Source organism: Scyliorhinus torazame, chromosome 7 (genome assembly GCF_047496885.1).
Source record: "Scyliorhinus torazame isolate Kashiwa2021f chromosome 7, sScyTor2.1, whole genome shotgun sequence".
In the NCBI taxonomy this organism is placed as follows: domain Eukaryota; kingdom Metazoa; phylum Chordata; class Chondrichthyes; order Carcharhiniformes; family Scyliorhinidae; genus Scyliorhinus; species Scyliorhinus torazame.
The window spans coordinates 90,737,112-90,755,944 of NC_092713.1; the positions used below are offsets into that span (position 1 = coordinate 90,737,112).

General features: G+C 47.5%; 1 protein-coding gene across 1 annotated transcript in view; it reads left to right on the forward strand.

Moving 5' to 3' along the window:
• ptger3 (prostaglandin E receptor 3 (subtype EP3)) overlaps window positions 1-10,522 on the forward strand; it is a 64,237-nt gene extending 53,715 nt beyond the window's left edge. The window contains exon 2 of the mRNA XM_072511037.1: window positions 8,989-10,522. Coding sequence (XP_072367138.1) covers window positions 8,989-9,228 — 240 coding nt within the window. The 3' untranslated portion in view covers window positions 9,229-10,522. The remainder of the gene's footprint in view (window positions 1-8,988) is intronic.
• The last annotated feature ends 8,311 nt before the right edge of the window (window positions 10,523-18,833 follow it).

The following is an 18,833-nucleotide window of genomic DNA, read 5'->3' on the forward strand; positions in this document are numbered from 1 at the left end:
AATTTCGCCCAATAATTCCGGACAAAACTAACAGCCACATGAAGAAATGCAGGTTTATTAAAGTAAACCTTAAGGAAAAACTATGTTTAACTAATTTGCTGGAGTTTCTTGAAGAAGAAACAGAGAAGGTTGATGAGGACACTGCTGATGTGATGTACATGGACTTCCAAAAGGCAGTTGATATTATGCCACACAACAGACTTGTGAGCAAAGTTAAAGCTCATGGAATAAAAGGGAAAGTAGCAACATGGAAGCAAAATTGGCTGAGTGACAGAAACAGAGAGTAGTGGTTAATGGATGTTTTTTGGGCTGGTAGAAGGATTGTATTGGAGTTCTCGGTGGTCAATGTTGGGACATTCAGTTGCTCTTCCTGATATTATAATAATGGCCTGGACCTTGGTATTCAGGGCAAAAGAATTAAAAGTGACATGACTTAGGCCGGGTGGAATGTCTGAGTTCCCTAACTGGTTCCTTCTCCAGTGAGATAGTGTCTTTGTCAACAGCAGAAAGTTGTCACGAAGTCTCGACAGGTGCATTGGGGGGATCCTCCCCTCCAGTTCCCTCAGGTGTAGTAGGAGGGGCCTCTTCTGAACCCCCCCAATTCCCTCACTTCTGGTTCTGCCGAAGAGGCATTGCCATTGTGTACCGGCTCCACCTGTTCAGTTGTTGCGGTTGCAGCCTCTCTGCTCTTTATATGGTCTGCATGCTTTTGCACACGTCTTCTTTGCAAGCCCACCAGGTACGAAATAGGACTAGATTTTGCCTAGGTATCCACGATGGACCAGATGAAAAGTTTCTTACAAAAACTAGGTCAATGGTTTTAAACTATCTGTTGCCTTTTGCCGAGTCATGATACTTCTTTTGAGAAACTTGTCTTGTCTCCATATTCCATGACAAATTGGGGAACACCGGGTCAAACTGATTATGAAAGCAGCGACCCGTTAATAGCTCTGCTGGTGTAGCCACCTAAAACGGCTGATTCCCGATTAATTTGGCCAAAACCCAATATAAAATGGCTAACCCAAAAGGCTGATGGGAAAAGCAGCCAACAGGGCACAAACGGACAGCTGCAGACAGAATAGCGTATTCGGCTCTGGGGAAGTCGGCCCAGATCGATACTCAAGACTATTAGCAGCACATCAACACAGACATCTGCAGTTTAATCGGCTATCCCCGGGAACAATTGCAACATATTAGCAATTGAATGCCGGGCCAGACCTCTCGGTGCCAGCAGTGGCCGAGACAAAGACAGATGAACGACCACCCCCCGATCAAGGAATCGCCCCATTATTGGAGCGTATCAAACCCAGTGATTGGGAACAAGTCCAATCACTTGGGACTCAGGGTCACGGTCCGCCCCGAGAGGCGGGAAGCCCCTGGGCCCTATAAATTGAGGGGCCAAGTTCAGATCGACCCTTCTCTCCCTTCTTCTCCTGCTCGCAACCTTCGCAAGAACCATCGATCAGAAACCGTAAGTTTGACTCCAGCGATCGCTACCCGATAGAGACTCCTAGCCATCGACCCGTATCAGCCTTTTGAATCCCGCAGGCCAGACCCAATTCGATAAGCCATTTGTTTCCCTGACCTGGTGGGCCATTCCCAAAAGTTAAGTATTGGCCAGTAGTGGTAGGTAGTGATATAGAGAGTAGGATTATTGTGTAAGTATTTATTTCTGTACATAATAAATGACCGTTGATTTCAATCTTACTAAGCGGTGTGCCGTCTTATTAATCATAACTCGAGCTTGAACCACGTGGCGGTATCAGAAAGATACCTGGCGACTTGTGAGCAAGGTGACATAATCAGAGCTAATAAAACTAAGGCTAATAAGAGCAACATAATTGGCGACTCCGCCGGGACCCGAGATTGAAGTGGAAAACCACTCCGGGAGAACCCCAGAAATTTGAATAGAATCCAATTGGAAACAAAAACGAAAAAACCACAAGTGTTCAAGCGGTTCTGGTCAATAATTCACAATTCGGAAGTGTGTGTATGCAGGCGTAACTAACAGGGTTATAAGGTAAAACTGATAGATTTTGTTGCGTCAAAACTGTCGGAAGTCGGTTTTTCCGGAAATTAGCACAAGCCATATCTACGACACCACCTTAGCCCCTGTTCCAAATTCGAACAAAGCAAGCAGATAAGAGAGATGGCCATGCAGGCAATGCAACGCCTCATGAACGCCGAAGAATTTGCGGTCGCACCGATCAGCAGCGTTAAAGTGGGACAGTGTCCCATTTGGGAAGTGGAAATTCGGAAATTTTTACAGGGCAAAGGATGGCCCGTGTGGAGCGATTTCTGCAATAATGATGACTCAGGTCCCAGAAGTATAGGGCATAATTGGTGGGAGAACATGAGTGAAATCCATAAGAAGAGCTTAGCAAAAGCGCGCAAGCGATGGCAATTGTGTCCTGTCTGGCACAATTGCGAGGCACAGAGGAGGTCGTCAGGACGCTCCAGAAAGAATTAGAAGGCATACATCGTATGAGTAAAATCGATGTATGCGAGGTAGAGAAAGAGAACCTGGAATTGAAAAGGCAGTTAGCAGCAAAGGACGAAGAGGTGGCTGACGCCAAACGGGGTCACCAGTCTTGTCTGGCGCATTTAAGCAGCTTTCAATCCCAGTATGAGAAGGCTTATCAGGACACGCAGCGTGCGGTCCTGGTAAAGAAAGAGACAGAGAAGCAGGTGGAGACGCTACAGAAGCAATGTAGTGATCTCAAGGCAGCCTTGAGAGCGCTCCACGCTGCAACCATGGAACAAAGGCAGAGCACCATAGACCATGCGAAGTGCTGAAAGCAAATTGCAGACCTGCAATCACTGCTTTCTGTCCAAAAAGGATTCCAAGAAACCTTTGAGGAAAGTTTAGAACAAGAAGACGGCCCTGATTGGGAAGAATTGCAGGAGACAGCGCAGAGATAAGTTCAGGGAACATGTGCGCAGGGAAAGCCCCAAAGGAGGAAAGCACCCCCATCCCCCACACAGCAGGTAGTTCAGGCTCCCATGAACCCTGTAACAACCCACCGCACAGCCACAGCAGACGAGGCAGAATTCCTATAAGCCACCCCCCTCACAGTGGCCCAATTACGGGACGCGTGTGCGAAAATCACACCGTTCCTCCCCGCTTCAGATCCACACCATTTCTTTGCCACCGTCAAACACCAGGCGACCTTGTACGGCCTGGATGAGAAAGAGCAGGTAAAGCTCATGGTCCTCAGCTTAGACCCATCGGTCGCAGCAGCCCTTCCCGACCCACAGAATGTAGGAGGAGGCACCCTTGCAGAAATGCATGCCGCGATCCTGGATGCGATCGGGTATAACCGGGGTGACCCCGTAGATGGCCTAAATAAGTGCAGACAGAAGAAGTCTGAACACCCCACAGCGTTCGCAGGACGCTTGTGGATTCACTTTGAAGCCGTTTTCGGAAACGTAGACCGTGCCCATTTGTCCGCAGACAATATGGCCAAATGGACCCGCACCCTTATCTCCCATGCCACGGAACCAGGACAGAATGCCTGTAGTAATTATGACCCCTCGGAGGAGGCTCATAATGAGAATTGGGTGGTAAAAAGATTGTCCCGCGTTTGGGAACAGTCTGCTCACAATAAACCCGCCGCTAGAACCCACGAGGAAAAACAAGCCGCCGCAGACGTGCAGGCAGTAAGAACCACTCTTCACAACCCCGCCTGGGTAAACGAGGGAAAGAGCAGCCCCCCAGCAAAACCGCAAGAATGCTACAATTGCGGACAGTTGGGACATTTTGCCAAAGAATGCAATGCCCGTAAAAAACCACAGAGAGCCCAACAGACAGGCACTCTCAATAAGAAAAAGGCAGAGCCCATACATAGCGTTAGCGCCCAGTCGGATCAGACAGACTTGACCGGAACAGACTGACGGTGTACAGGCTCCCCCAGTTGGGTCTGCGATACCCTTTGGGATAGGTCAGGACGACCCGTAGTCGCAGCAAAAATTAGGGGACAGCCGATCGAGCTTCTCTGGGACACAGGAGGGTCCCGCACCACCTTAAATTCCTCCACCCTTGGTAAGGACACATGGCCCACTACAGCCACTATCACCCTCAGCGGCTTCACAGGCCACTCACAGCAGGGACACATCACAACCCCGGTACCCATCCAAATCGGAACCATTAGCAAAAACACCCCGTAGTTTTAGCCGACCTGCCCCAAACAGCAGAGCACATTTTGGGAATCGACTTCATGAATTCCCACCACCTCTCTTTCGATCCAGTCAACCAGTGTGTCTGGAAGATGGCGAAATCCGCTAGAGCCCCCGCAACGCTCAACATTGGGGACTACATGAACAAAATTAGTGCAGTAGGCAAGTTTTGGTTCAACCCCACCACACTCAGCACGGACCGACAGGTTAGGGCAGTCCTGTAAAAACACAGGGCAGCATTCGCGACCCACAAGCACGACTGTGGACGGATGACTGGCTCCGTACAATTAACAGGACCGGACCCTAGACCCCAAAAGCAGAACGGATTCCCCCTAGAAGCAGAGGGAGAAATCCTAAAGGTTATAGAAAGCTTATTAGAGCAGGGCGTCCTAAGATCGGTAGCCTCAACTAATAATGCCCCGATTTGGCCAGTGAGAAAGCCCGACGGATCATGGCGCTTGACCATTGATTATCGGGAAGTCAATAAAGTCACCCCCGTAGCAGCCCCCACCGTAGCAACAAGTCCCGAGACCATGCTCAAACAGGGACTCCATGCCCGATATTTCACGGTTTTGGACGTCAGTAATGGATTCTGGTCCATTCCATTGGCAAAGGCGTGCCAGTATAAATTTGCCTTCACTTTCCGAGCGCAGCAATACACGTGGACATGCCTGCCACAAGGCTTCCACAACTCCTCCTCCATTTTCCACCGGCAGCTGGCAAATAGACTAGCGAAATTTTCTCGCCCCGAATGCCTGGTACAGTATGTAGATGATCTACTACTACAGACAGACACAAAGGAAGACCACATTGAGCTTCTGTCCAAACTCCTGGAATTATTACACTCCATTGGTTGTAAAGTAAGCCCCAAAAAGGCCCAGATATTGGAAGAAAAAGTGGTATATTTGGGTACTAATATCACACACGGCAAACGCGAGATCGAGCACAAAAGAATTGACTAGATCGCTAAATTGCCCCTTCCCCAAAACGTTTCAGCCCTCCGGTCGACTTTAGGACTGGTTGGCTACTGCCGAAACCACATTGACGGTTTCGCCAGCAAGGCAGCGCCCCTCTCAGACCTCCTAAAGAAAGGAGCTCCCTGGGAGTGGCTTCTACAGCATACGGATGCTGTGGAATCATTAAAACAGGCACTCATAGCCGCTCCCGCACTACAAGTTCCAGACCTGCTTTCCCCTTACGCCATAGAGGTAGCGACCACAGACCGCACCCTTTCAGCCGTGCTCCTGCAGGAACGGCATGACCAACTAAGACCCGCGGCTTATGCCTCCCGAATATTAGATGCTGTGGAGCAGGGATTCTCAGCCTGTGAGAGGCACCTCCTCACAGTTTTCTGGGCAGTCCAGTACTTTTCATACATTACCGGACTGAACCCCATCACCATTTTGACCGAGCACACCCCCACCCAACTTTTACTAGACGGACGACTTAAAGACGGTACCGTCAGCCAGATACACGCTGCTAGGTGGACCCTTCTCTTACAAGGACGGGACATCACAGTCAAACGGACCAAGACTCACACATACTTAGCAGACAATTTACAGTACCCCGGAACCCCCCATGAGTGTCAAATCATCTCTCCCCACCATAATACAGGCCCCTTTATAGCTAAAACACCCCCCAGAGAACTAGCCACTCCATCTCAGAGCCCCCCTCACCCGGACACGCGCATTAGGATCTATGTGGATGGATCTTCCACAGTCCTGGATGGGCAACGCATAACAGGTTGTGGGATTTATGTGGACGACGCGCAGGGACGCGCCCTCGAGGAAATCGCATTAAAATTACCCGGGCACTTAGGCGTGCAGGCAGCAGAGCTTGCGGCCATCGCTTACATTATAGAGCACCCAGATTCCTTCCCCAGCCCAGCAGACATATATTCAGACAGTCTATACGTCTGCAACAGCTTTACTGAATTTCTGCCCCTCTGGGAAACAAGAGGATTTGTTTCCACGGATGGGAAACCCCTCCCCTCAGCCCCATTACTCTGCCATATTTTGCAAAAAGCCAAGGACAGGACTTTTGGCATTATAAAAGTCCGCAGCCACCATCGTTCCTCCCTCCTGGAAATGTAAAAGCCGACGCACTGGCTAAGGCAGGATCCAGACATGGGTACTTTTGGAAGCCCCCCGAAAGCGCCCCAGTGAGTGCGCCAGTGAGTGCAGTTCAGGTCACGCAGACTAGGATCGAAGATCTAGTAGAGGCCCAGAAGCAGGATAGCGCTCTCACTGAAATCGTGAAAGGGAAGTTTCCAGCCTCATACGAGAAGTAAAGAAATACGATAACCACACATGACGGTGTGGTGCTAAAAGACACCCTTTATGTAGTTCCTAAGCAGGATAGGAACCAATTAATCTGTTTATTCCATATGGTCATGGACACCAGGGAATCGATCCCACCGCAGCCCACCTCAGACAGCTTTGTTGGTGGCCAAATCTCAAAGAGGATGTATCCCATTACATTGAGAATTGCCTCATCTGCGCACAGAACAACCCAGATAGATATGGCAAAAAGGCACAACTCAGCCACACCCGACCCGTTAACAGACCCTGGACTAACCTCCAGATCGATTTTATAGGTCCATTGCCCCCTTGCAGGAATGGCTATAAATATGTTCTGGCGGTCATAGACACTTTTACAAAGTGGGTGGAAGCATTTCCAGCCCGCACCAACACCGCAAAAACCACAGCCAAAATCCTAACCCACCACATCTTTACAAGATGGGGACTCCCCCGCAGTATTGAATCGGACCAAGGTTCTCACTTTACGGGACGGGTCATGCAGAACGTCCTCACGATATTTGGCATAACCCAAAAATTTCACATTGCATACCACCCACAGTTGAGTGGTATAGTGGAGCGCATGAATCGGACCCTAAAAACCACCCTTAGAAAAATGGTCCAGCAGAACAACACCACTTGGGATTCTGTCCTCTCCTTTGCGCTGATGTTTTTGCGTAACACTGTTTCCACCTCCACAGGTTACTCCCCACACACCCTCATGACCGGACGCCCCATGAAAGGGACAGAGTACTTGTTAGGTTTAGACCTGACCAGCCCTGAAGTTACGGCCCTCACCCACGAGAAAGCCGTTGAACAATTAGTTGCGAATGTAAAAACGGCTCAGTTAGCAGCCGCTGTTAAACTGGGCACCAAAAGAAAACAGAGCAAGGCCTGTTTTGATAAGGCAGTACATGCAACGGAGTATAATATAGGACAACAAGTGATGTTGTCTGTGTATAACCCCAGCACATTTCTGTCTCCGAAATCCTCGGGTCCGTACTCCATTACGGATACAGTAAGCCCATCGGTATATAAAATCAAATACCCAAATGGTAAGACTGCGTGGTTTCACATAAACCAGTTAAAGGCTTATTGAGCACAGTCAAACCACGCCCACCATGTCATGCTTGACGCAGCAGACCACACCCCGCCCACAGCCAACGTAACCAGACCAACCCCCGCCACGTCCAGCCCAAACACGGACTCGCCCCCGACTCCACCCCAGTGACAGGGATTTTCTACACCCTGCCCCGGAACGCCCTCAGACTGCAGCAGCAGAGACAGCGACTGTGACTCTGACGATAGCCACAGCACGCCTCCCTACTATCCTCATACAACAGGACCCACACCCAGCGACTCCGATTTCGACTCCAGTGATCCCTTCATGATCACTTTCCTAAACAAACCACACCACCGACCACCGAACCACACGGACGACCCCGACTTTGTCCCCACACAACTCGACGAAACCCATTGGCACTGCGACAACTCCTACAGACTCGTCCGCAACGACGAAAGCAACCCCAACTCACACCACGCAGCCCTCTCGACATTAATTCACTCCAGAGTTTGGCACCGGGGGAAGGGGACGACCTCGAGTCGGAAACCCAATCTGCCAACCCCTTTGCGACCCTGTTCGCAACAGAGAACTGAGGTGTCCACATGGTGATTTAAAGGAGACACTTGGGGAAAAGTGTTGTCCTTCCTGATGGAACCTGCAGGATGTTTTATGTTGTTTGTATGTTTTGTTTAAGTGTTGTTCATCCGACAGGAGAATGTTTCTCACTGTCACACACCCATTCACCTGAAACATTTTAGCTCTTTCCAACGGACACCCACCGTGCGCGGCCAGACGCTTGTTCAGCGGGACCAACTTGTCCACAGATATCTGGTCAACAGACCAGACGCTTGTTCAGCAGAACTAGCTTATCTGCAGATACCTGGTCAGCAGACCACACGCTCGTTCAGAGGAACTAGCTTTTCAGCTGGTACTGGTTCGAGTACCAGACGGCCGTTCTGATTCGAGGGTAGAATCACAGCAGCAACCCCACCATGATGACTACATTTTTGCCCGTTCTTGTCGGTTGCTCAGGCAATGGACAAACGGCGTGAGACCCGCCCTGCCTGGGGACCCCCCCGCTGGTCAAAAACGCTCGGGTAGGGGACATACGGTATTGATAGCCGTCCTACCCGGGGACTCCATCCAAATCTTACCCGTCGCTGCCCATACGCACCTCATTCGACCTTTTCCTTTCAAAACAGTTTTATTTATTTAGGCGACCTTTGGGTTGCTGCCATATGGTATTTACATCCAGGAACATTTGGATGGTAAACTTAGCACTGGTCCACCATTGGGAAGTGTGCCGTGTCCTAACATTTGTTTCGAAAACAAAATGAGGGTGTCACATATAGTGACCAATTATAAGGGTTTAATTGGCCCCAAAAAGGACAGACACACTAACATACCGGATATTATACCAAGGTAGTTACAGATACTATGCTTGCTTTACAGAACTCCAGAAGCTCCAGGACCGGAGAAAACAGAGAACACAAAGAAAGACAAAGAAAGAGGACAGCCATGAGGACTTCATTCACCGTGCTCAACATTTTCTTTACGAACATTTGGTTGCGCGGGAACGCGGACCCCATTACTCCAAACCCCCCTGCCGTTAATGTTTCACTGCCTCGCAGTACCCAAAGCCCAGTCACCAGCGACACTGCATCTTCCTGGTGTGCCAGGTTCATAACGTAATTGTTCATTACGTCTTACGTAATTGAAGCACTGTTAGCGTTGGCGATACTCTGCTGTGCAGTGCAGACTATGCGCCTCCGCAAATGGAGAAGGAGAGCGTGCCGCGCTCGAACCCCGGTATATCGGATCTGATCCCCTATATTCAGGTATGACCAGACCCCAGACCCCCGCGACCTATGAAACAATAATAATAAAACATGCACTTGCGTTTTTCTGTAAATAAAAAAATGTACAAAACCCCATTAACAGAAAATGTATGATCCTGAGCTTGACTGCCAAGCCAGGAAAGAGTATATTGAATGTTATGATTGTTGTATGTTTTAGAGAGATAGGATGATGCAATGCTTGATGAGTGTATTTAGGTAAAATTAGAGGTTCCAAGTTTTTATTTTGTAGATGCATGCCCTGCCTGACATAGCGCCCTCAAGAATTGTTTAGGTAAATTTTTGTGCATAGCTAGGGTCAGAGTAGTGGCCATGTAGGAGGTGTCCTCCCCCCGGTCAGGGAATGGAAAGGACAAAATTTAGGTGATCCTTCACGCTTCGCGTTAGGATCACAAGTAGGGAATGTAGCCACCTAAAATGGCTGATTCCCGATTAATTTTGCCAAAACCCGATATAAAATGGCTAACCCAAAAGGCTGATGGGAAAAGCAGCCAACAGGGCACAAACGGACAGCTGCAGACAGAATAGCGTATTCGGCTCTGGGGAAGTCGGCCCAGATCGATACTCAAGACTATTAGCAGCACATCAACACAGACATCTGCAGTTTAATCGGCTATCCCCGGGAACAATTGCAACATATTAGCAATTGAATGCCGGGCCAGACCTCTCGGTGCCAGCAGTGGCCGAGACAAAGACAGGTGAACGACCACCCCCCGATCAAGGAATCGCCCCATTATTGGAGCGTATCGAACCCAGTGATTGGGAACAAGTCCAATCACTTGGGACTCAGGGTCAAGGTCCGCCCCGAGAGGCAGGAAGCCCCTGGGCCCCATAAATTGAGGGGCCAAGTTCAGATCGACCCTTCTCTCCCTTCTTCTCCTGCTCGCAACCTTCGCAAGAACCATCGATCAGAAACCGTAAGTTTGACTCCAGCAATCGCTACCCGATAGAGACTCCTAGCCATCGACCCGTATCAGCCTTTTGAATCCCGCAGGCCAGACCCAATTCGATAAGCCATTCGTTTCCCTGACCTGGTGGGCCATTCCCAAAAGTTAAGTATTGGCCAGTAGTGGTAGGTAGTGATATAGAAAGTAGGATTATTGTATAAGTATTTATTGCTGTACATAATAAATGACCATTGATTTCAATCTTACTAAGCGGTGTGCTGTCTTATTAATCATAAATCGACCTTGAACCACGTGGCGGTATCAGAAAGATACCTGGCGACTCGTGAGCAAAGGTGACATAATCAGAGCTAATAAAACTAAGGCTAATCCAGAAAATTTAACACCTGGACAATTTCTTGGGGCGTAGGTGGTGGTGTCAGACTTTGGTGGCGTGGGAGCCGACTCAGGGCATCGACACTGGAGATCTGCATCCCCAGCAATGCTGGAAAACATAGCTATAGGTTGCCAGTGGCAAAGCCCAGTGCTGCACCCTGGCCGAAGCGATAGGTGAAATTGGTTTATCCTCATGGAGTAACCCCAAATAACACTTGTAGTCTGTTATAATGGTGAAACGGCGGCCATATATGTACTGATGGAATTTTCTTAAAGGCGTATATCACAGCGAGGCCTCCTTTTTCAATTTGTGCCTCCTTCCGTTCTGCATCGGTGAGTGCTCGGCAGGTGAAGGCGATGGGCCTGTTTGTGCCATCCTCCATGTTGTGAGACAGGACTATCCCCATCCCATAAGGCGAGGCATCGCAGGTCAAAATGATCTGTTTGCCTGGTGTGATAAATGTAAGAAACTGGTATATATATTATTGGATTTTATGTCTGTTGATATAATGTTATTGAAAGCCTGGGTTAAGGTGTATATTCATTGCAATAATATTATTAAAGAACCTAGGATAAGGTATCCAGGCTGTGTGTCTACTAAAGCTGTCATTAAGCTGTTGTAAAAAATGAAGTGACAATGGTTTCTAACCATTTACTTGTTTACATAATGGGATATTGTTTTAATTGCTAGAGATTCCCTGGGGTATAAGCAGGTGATGGACATCTTAGTGGGATACAGATGATGTATTTAATGGGAGGAGCCAGGTCTGTCAGTAGTTTACAGTTTAACCAAATGCTGTTAGGATGAGCAGATGAGTCTGACAAGACAGAAGGATTTTCAGATTGTTCCTGAAAGGGTCCCTTTCTTCAAAGGTCTACACAGAAATAAGCCAGTAACCTGTTCTGTTAAATTTATTTATAAGTGTCATTTGAACTGTAATGGGTTGTCTGGTTGGAATATTTATAGTGAAGGTTTCGGACATAAGTTAAAGTTTTTCCTTTTATTTAAGAACTGTTTAACTGTTAATTGTAAAGTTATTTCTTTGATGTTAAAACAGTTAATACTGTGTTAAGAAAGCTTGTTTTAGCATAAAAGATACCTGTTGGTCAGAGTCATCACTCCTGGGGTGAATTATCCTTTCCTGACAGTTTTACAAATTGCAAAATGTTGGGATTTTCCATCACACGGTATCCTAACATAAATTGGGGTCTGATCCAGTATCCTACCACTGGGTCGAAATGGACCAACAAGCTAGACAACTGTAAGGCCTGTTTGTTTTGATGGACAGTTTGTTTTTGTAGGTCTTTCCAATGTCAGCATTGGTACTTCAATAAAGGAGGTGCAGCGGCACTAACGTAGTTGTCAAATTAGGGATGAATTAGCAGTAGTAATTTACCATGCCCAGAAACTATTGCAATTTTGCAACATTTCTTGGCACAGTGACTTCTTTGATGGCTTTCACCTTATGTTCTAATGGGTGCAGACCTTTTGAGTGCACTTAAATCCCAAATATGTGACCTCACTGGCTTGATATGTGCACTTTTCTATTTTTAGTCTGATGAAACTTTTAAGGACTTTCTCCAGGCTAGCAAGATGCTCCTCATGTGAAGTCCCCATCACCAAGATGTCGTCCAAGTCCACCACGACTTTTGGAATTCCTTGCAGCAACTTCACCCTCGTCCGTTAAAATATTGCGCAAGCAGACGACATACCAAAGGGCATCCTGGTATATTGGAAAAGTCCCATGTGCATGCTGATGGTCATCCATTCCCTAGAGTCCTCGTCCAGTTCAAGTTGTAATTAAGTGTGACTTGGTCAAGCGTTGAATATGTGAGACCCCCTGCCAACTTTGCATAGTGGTTTTCTATCTGAGGGATTGATGAATTGGGACGATTAATTTATGGTGAGTTTGTAATAACTGCATGTCCTGACAGAGCGGTCAGGCTTTAAGACAGAGACAATAGTGCCCATTCAGAGAACTGCTCCGGTTTTCTGATCCCCAATTTTCTGGTGCAGCACACAGGGGGGGGCGATCCTGTCTCTGAAGAATTTCAGTACAGATTCAGGGTTAATGTAAATTTTGGCCTTCACCCCTTGTATTCGGACAAGCTCATTCAGCAACTCATCTTTATACTTGCACAAGACTGCTGGAAAAGCGCTATCTGATATCCTGAAGATTTCCAGCCAGTTGGCAATGCCGCCCCATGAGGCTCGGGCCTTGTTCTTCCACAACTCTCATGGGTAACTGGGCTGACTGTTGTTGATACGAAACCGGCATCGTCATTGTCCCAAGGTTACCCCTGTGCATGCTGACAATTTATTAACCTTATATTGGTCACAAGTATGAATTTACTGTGAAAAGCCCCTAATCGCCACATTCCAGCGCCTGTTCGGGTAAGCTGGTACAGGAACTGTACAGGAGCAGGCCTTGTTCTGCATCACAAACCAGCTGTCTAGCCCACTGAGCTAAACCATCCCCTTTAGCAGTCATGCTACTTAGCCTCAAGGGCTGGGCTCCTCCTCAGTGGTACTTGTAGGTTTGTTCACCCACCAATCTGGCCGATGATCCTGTGTCGACCTCCCTGTTTAATGGTCACCCATTGACCATTAAAACTATTGCTCTTGCTCACTTCAACCATGTTTAATCTGTAGATTTCAGGTTCCTCTTTGAGATTCTTCTCTACTTTATGCACTAGAGTCATGGGGCTGGATCCTCCGCCGGCGGGATGCTCCATTTTGCTGGCAGCCCGGGGGTTTCCCGACGGTGTGGGGCAGCCCCACAATGGGAAACCCCACTGACCAGCCGGCGTAACGGAGCATCTTGCCAGCGGGGTAAAACAGAAATGTGTCGCGGCAGGGCAGAGAATCCAGCCCCCTAGTGTGTATTTTTCTAAACTGGTTACACCCTGTCTGGCATAGCAACATGCTTGAATGTGGCCCTTCCTATTGCACATGAAGCAGATGAAATCTTTACAAAAGCACATCTCTTGGGGGTGGTCTCCTAATTAGAATAAAACCGTACAGTGTCTTATAATCCTTGTCATTGGGGAAGGAAAGGGGGTGTACATCTGTAACACTCATCAACATTTCTGGGCTGACAACCTATTTTTCTTCTTTGCTTCTGTCCACAACCCTGCTCCGGCAATCACTGTTCAGCCTCCTCTGTGCCAGTCACTCTGGGTGCTTGTCTAGAAGCTGTTCTACTCCAACGTGGATTTACCTCACCTTCCTGCGCATTGCATGTAATATCTGTAAGGTATTGAGGGTGAGAAACTGACAACCAGTGATGTCCCCAGCATGGGACCTTCCATTCCCCCATTGCTCCCCTCTACCCCATTCCCCCATTGCTCCCTCGCCCCCGTTTTCTTATTGCTCCCACTCCCCACATCCCCTGCCATCCGAACGCCCTGCCCACGCACCCCTGGCTGCAGAGGCGGCCCCTGCTCACCAGGTACCACTCCCTGTACCCCAGACAACCCACACATAACGTTACCTGGACTGGGCGCTGGTCCCCTCCAGAGCACACGCCCACCCTCTGGTCGTCAAAATGTCCCCGGTGCTGGGGCCGAGCCCCTGGGTGTTCAGATGTTGTCTGCTGCATCTGTGGTGTTGCCTCCTGCAGTGTAGGAGTGTCCAGGATCGCAGTCTGATTGGGATCCTAGGCAATAACCCCCACATGCTACACGGCACGTCTATGCACAGGGATCCACTTGGGAGGTGTGAAGTGCTCACTTAACTATGGTTGCCAATTAGCAATAGCCTTCAGCTGCACGGCCAGAGTCCTCCATGGTCAGTGAGAGTTATGGGTGGTCGGTGGGGCTTGTGGGCTGGGGTTGCCCCAGGAATGGGACCACACAATCCAGGGGGAGGCACGGCAGACCCGCAGGCGCTGTGACACCCATCCCCGCTACCCCCCACCCCAAGCCGAGGTGATGGGTGGCCACATCTGCCCTCCGTAAACCCCCACCCCCTGCCGATCGCTGCCCACCCATACTGAGGCTGGCTGCTGGGGGCTCCATATCCCCCTCCCAGCTCTGGGGCAGCAACCCCAGTGCCCCCAGATTCATGACAAGGAGCGAAGATGGCGACTCACTTCCTTGAGTCCCAGCAGCAGCCCATCCGCCAACTTCACCTTTTTAAAAAGGAGTACTAATCGGCACCCACATGATCACTTGCTGGGGAGGCCGTTAGTTAGGGGGTCGCTCTCATTAATTCTATGGAGATTGGCCTTAAGTCGTGATTAGTGGTTTATCGCCACACTACAGCGGGATCCAGATTTTGTCAACGAGGGAGGACTGGTTAGATCACAAACAGATCAGTGCGCAGCGTGGTTCTCGAATGTAGCCTCTCCCGTGATCTAACGGCCTTGTCACGCTCTCGCTTAATCTCAACATGGCCATTAAATCACGCCCGTTCAAAATCTCAGTTCTGTGGTGCAGGTCGCCAGGGTCCCAAGAGGTTGCAGGGTACTTTAATGGAGATCACAAAGAGCAGAATGCAAGTCTATCAATTGATCTGTTACATTTTACGCAACACAAATGCCAGCAGCTGGAAGAAGAAGTGGCAAAAGATTGCACACTACAGAAACTGTGGAAAACTATCATCGAAAGATAGCCTGATTCAATTTGGCATGTCCACGAACATTTGAGAACATTTTGATCTTAACAGGCCGAGATAGGCATCCCCTGGGGAGTCATTTTGAAAGGTAGCCAGATAATCTATACCAAATATTTGTGATCCGATATTCTTCAACAATTTCATCACTCACACATGGGTATTGCTTTGGGGAAGTCTTACAGGAGATACAGTCTATTGGCTAGGTATGAACAATGACATTGAAGTCACCGTTAAAAAGTGTCAAGAGCATATGCCAAGTGAGTATATATGATTCCACATGAAGTTCCTACCCATCCTTTGTCCAAAATGCATCTAACCTCTTTCATGTCCATGACATTGACGTCATCGTCATCATTGACTACTTTGGGGCAGCACGGTGGCGCAGTGGGTTAGCACTGCGGCCTCATGGCACTGAGGTCCTAGGTCCGATCTCGGGTCTGGGTCACCGTCGGTGTGGAGTTTGCACATTCTCCCTGTGTTTGCATGGATTTCGCCCCCAGAACCCAAAAGATGTGCAAGCTAGGTGGATTGGCCACACTAAATTGCCCCTTAATTGGAAAAAAATGAATTGGGTACTCCAAATTTATAAAATAAAAATCATTGTCTACTTTACCAAGTACCCCATTATTCAACAACTTCAGAATATATCAAGCACAAAAGTCTCGCACACCCTAAGGGATATTTGCAGTTTATTTGGTGTGCCCAGGTAGATCATTACTGATAATGGTCAGCAATTCATTGGTAAGCCATTCTAGGATATGTGTGAAATGTGAAACATTGGTCACACTACTTCTTCCCCTCATTGCCCCTATCTAAACGGCTGAGCTGAACAAATGAGACAGAAAAATTAATAACTCTCAAACATAGGCAGACCAAGCAAGAACTGCACATTACAATGTTACATCTGAGTGCGATGTCATAAAGTGCACTTATTCCATCACTGGTAGAGCTAATGTTTGGCAGACCAGTATGTAGTAATCTACCTACCCATACTCATTCTACTCTTTCAGAAACTAGAGAATAACTTTTAAAACCGCAAAAGAAGGTGACCAATGCACACAATGCAAATGCAAGTACATAATTGGCATGTTTGCAGTTGGGTCATAGAATCATAGAATTTACAGTGCAGAAGGAGGCCATTCAGCCCATCCAGTCTGCACCGGCCCTTGGAAAGAGCACCCTACCCATGCCTCCACCCTATCTTGTAACCCAGTAATACCATGTAACCTTTTGGACACTAAGAGGCAATTTAGCATAGTTAATCCACCTAACTGCACTTCTTTGGACAGCGGGAGGAAACCGGACCACCCGGAGGAAACCAACGCAGACACAGAGAGAAAGTGCAACTCCACAGAGACAGTCACCCGAGGCCGGAATTGAACCTGGGACTCTGGAGCTGTGAGGCAGCAGTGCTAAGCGCTGTGCCACCATGCTCCTATGTGCCTCATCTCAAGAAATGAACCCACAACATAATCTCTTATGAGTAATTGGCGCCTTTATATGAATACAACACACTGTTAACTCTAATGATAGCCTTTGAGAATATGTCACAGTGACGCCACTCACTGAGAAGAAGATAATTGAAAAACATCTTAGAGAATCGCCCCAGCTATGCTTTGGACCTGTTTATGATTTGTAAATAGTTGCTATGTAAATAAATGTGTTTTCAACAAAAGACCATTGCCTTCAGCAAGATCTCATCTAGAGTAAAAAGGTAATGAATCCTAAGATAAAACAAGCATAACAGAAAGAGGACTAATTATGGCCAGTGACTCTGCAGTTTCGACTTTCACTTCCCTTAATATCCTTGGATGCATCTAATCTGGTCCTGTCATTTTATCAACAAAAATAGCCTATCCAAAAACACCTTATCAATTTTAAATGATTCTCATGTCTCATTTGCTTCCTCTTTTACCATGACCTGGGCGGAATCTTCTTCCGTGGCAGATGCACAGTATTCATTTAATAGCTCATCTATGCCCTCTGCCTCCATGCGTAAATGACTTTTTTAGTCTCAATTTGGCCCTGCTCCTCCTATTACCACCCTTGTTCTATTTATATGCCTATAAAAGACTTTGGGATTCACTTTTATATTAGTGTCAGTCTCTTTTCATACTTCCGATTTGCTTCTCAGCTTTTTTTACCTCTTCTTGAAATTGTAAACCTTCTTCATTTAGCCTAACATCCGTCATATTGTTTCTTCCTTATTTTAATTTCTATCTATTTTGTCATCCAGGGAGCTCTGAATTACTTTGCCCTACCTCTCCTTTTCCTTTATATCTTCACTCTGCCTGAAACATCTCGTCCTTGAAGGTAGGCCACTGCGGAGCCACTCCCAATGTTTAGCTCCAGTTTAATAGCCCAGATCCATTCTTACTGCATTGAAGTTGGTTTCCCCCCAGTTAAGTACCTTTACGCAGGATTGTTCTTTGTCCTTTGTCTATATTCAGCCTAAAAGCTGTGACATAATGATCACCGTTCCCTAAATGTTTTTCTACTGGCACTTGATCCACTTGGCCCACCTCATTTCCAAGAACCAGGTGCAGCAGTGCCTCCTTTCCCATTGGACTGGAAACATTCTCCTGAAAACATTCTCGCAGCTCTTGCCCCTCGCTGCCCTTGCACTGCTGTGATCCCAATCTATACATTAAAGTCCCTCCATACTTTTTACATCTATCTGTAATTTCCTTGCAAATCTGTCTTCTACATCCTTTCCACTAGGATGGTCTATAGGCTACATCGAGCACCGTAATTGCACCCTTCTGTTCCTTAGTTGAATAGATTTTAAGCGTGACCTCTCTGGGTCATTCTCTCTTCCACACACCACAATGCTCTCCTTAATCAATACTGCCAGCCACCAGCAACCTCCCCCACCTTCACCCCCTTCCTTTCCTATCTTTCCTGGACACAAGAATATTTAACATCCAGTCCTGCTCTTCTTCCTGAATAAATCTTGCCTGATTCACAAATTATACCAATTCGCCCTCCTTAATAGCTTGAGTTCTGGTACAAAAACCTACAAGTTTTAATTAATAATGTAAATACATGCCTGTTCACTCTGCTCAAAAGTCACATGATCTATTTATTGGAAACAGAAAAAAATTAGAATGTCAGTCAGGCTAAATTTATGCATCATTAATAGTATATAGCTTTGAAAGTAAGTTCTACATATAACATGATGGCCTAGATTTGCGGATTTGTTTTTATCATTACTCACTGTCAACAAAATAATGTAGTGATTGGAAAGGGCTTCACAGAATATCCTACCTTAGTGTACAAAATAAACAGCAGAATCTGTCTAATCTGCATTCAGCTTTCAGCACAAGTCCCAAGTCCGGACCCCGGGGGGAGGGGGGGGGGGCATGATGTAAGCGTGGAGTGTGGGAGGGGCTGAATTTTCACGAACTCTAGTGTTGGTCATCTTTTAATCCTTTTTAAAAATCCTGATGCACAACCCATAATTACTTAATCCTGATGTGTATGATCTGTGCTATGTTCCTGGAAGATCTGAGCTAAATCGTTACCACTGGCTTTGAGATGATG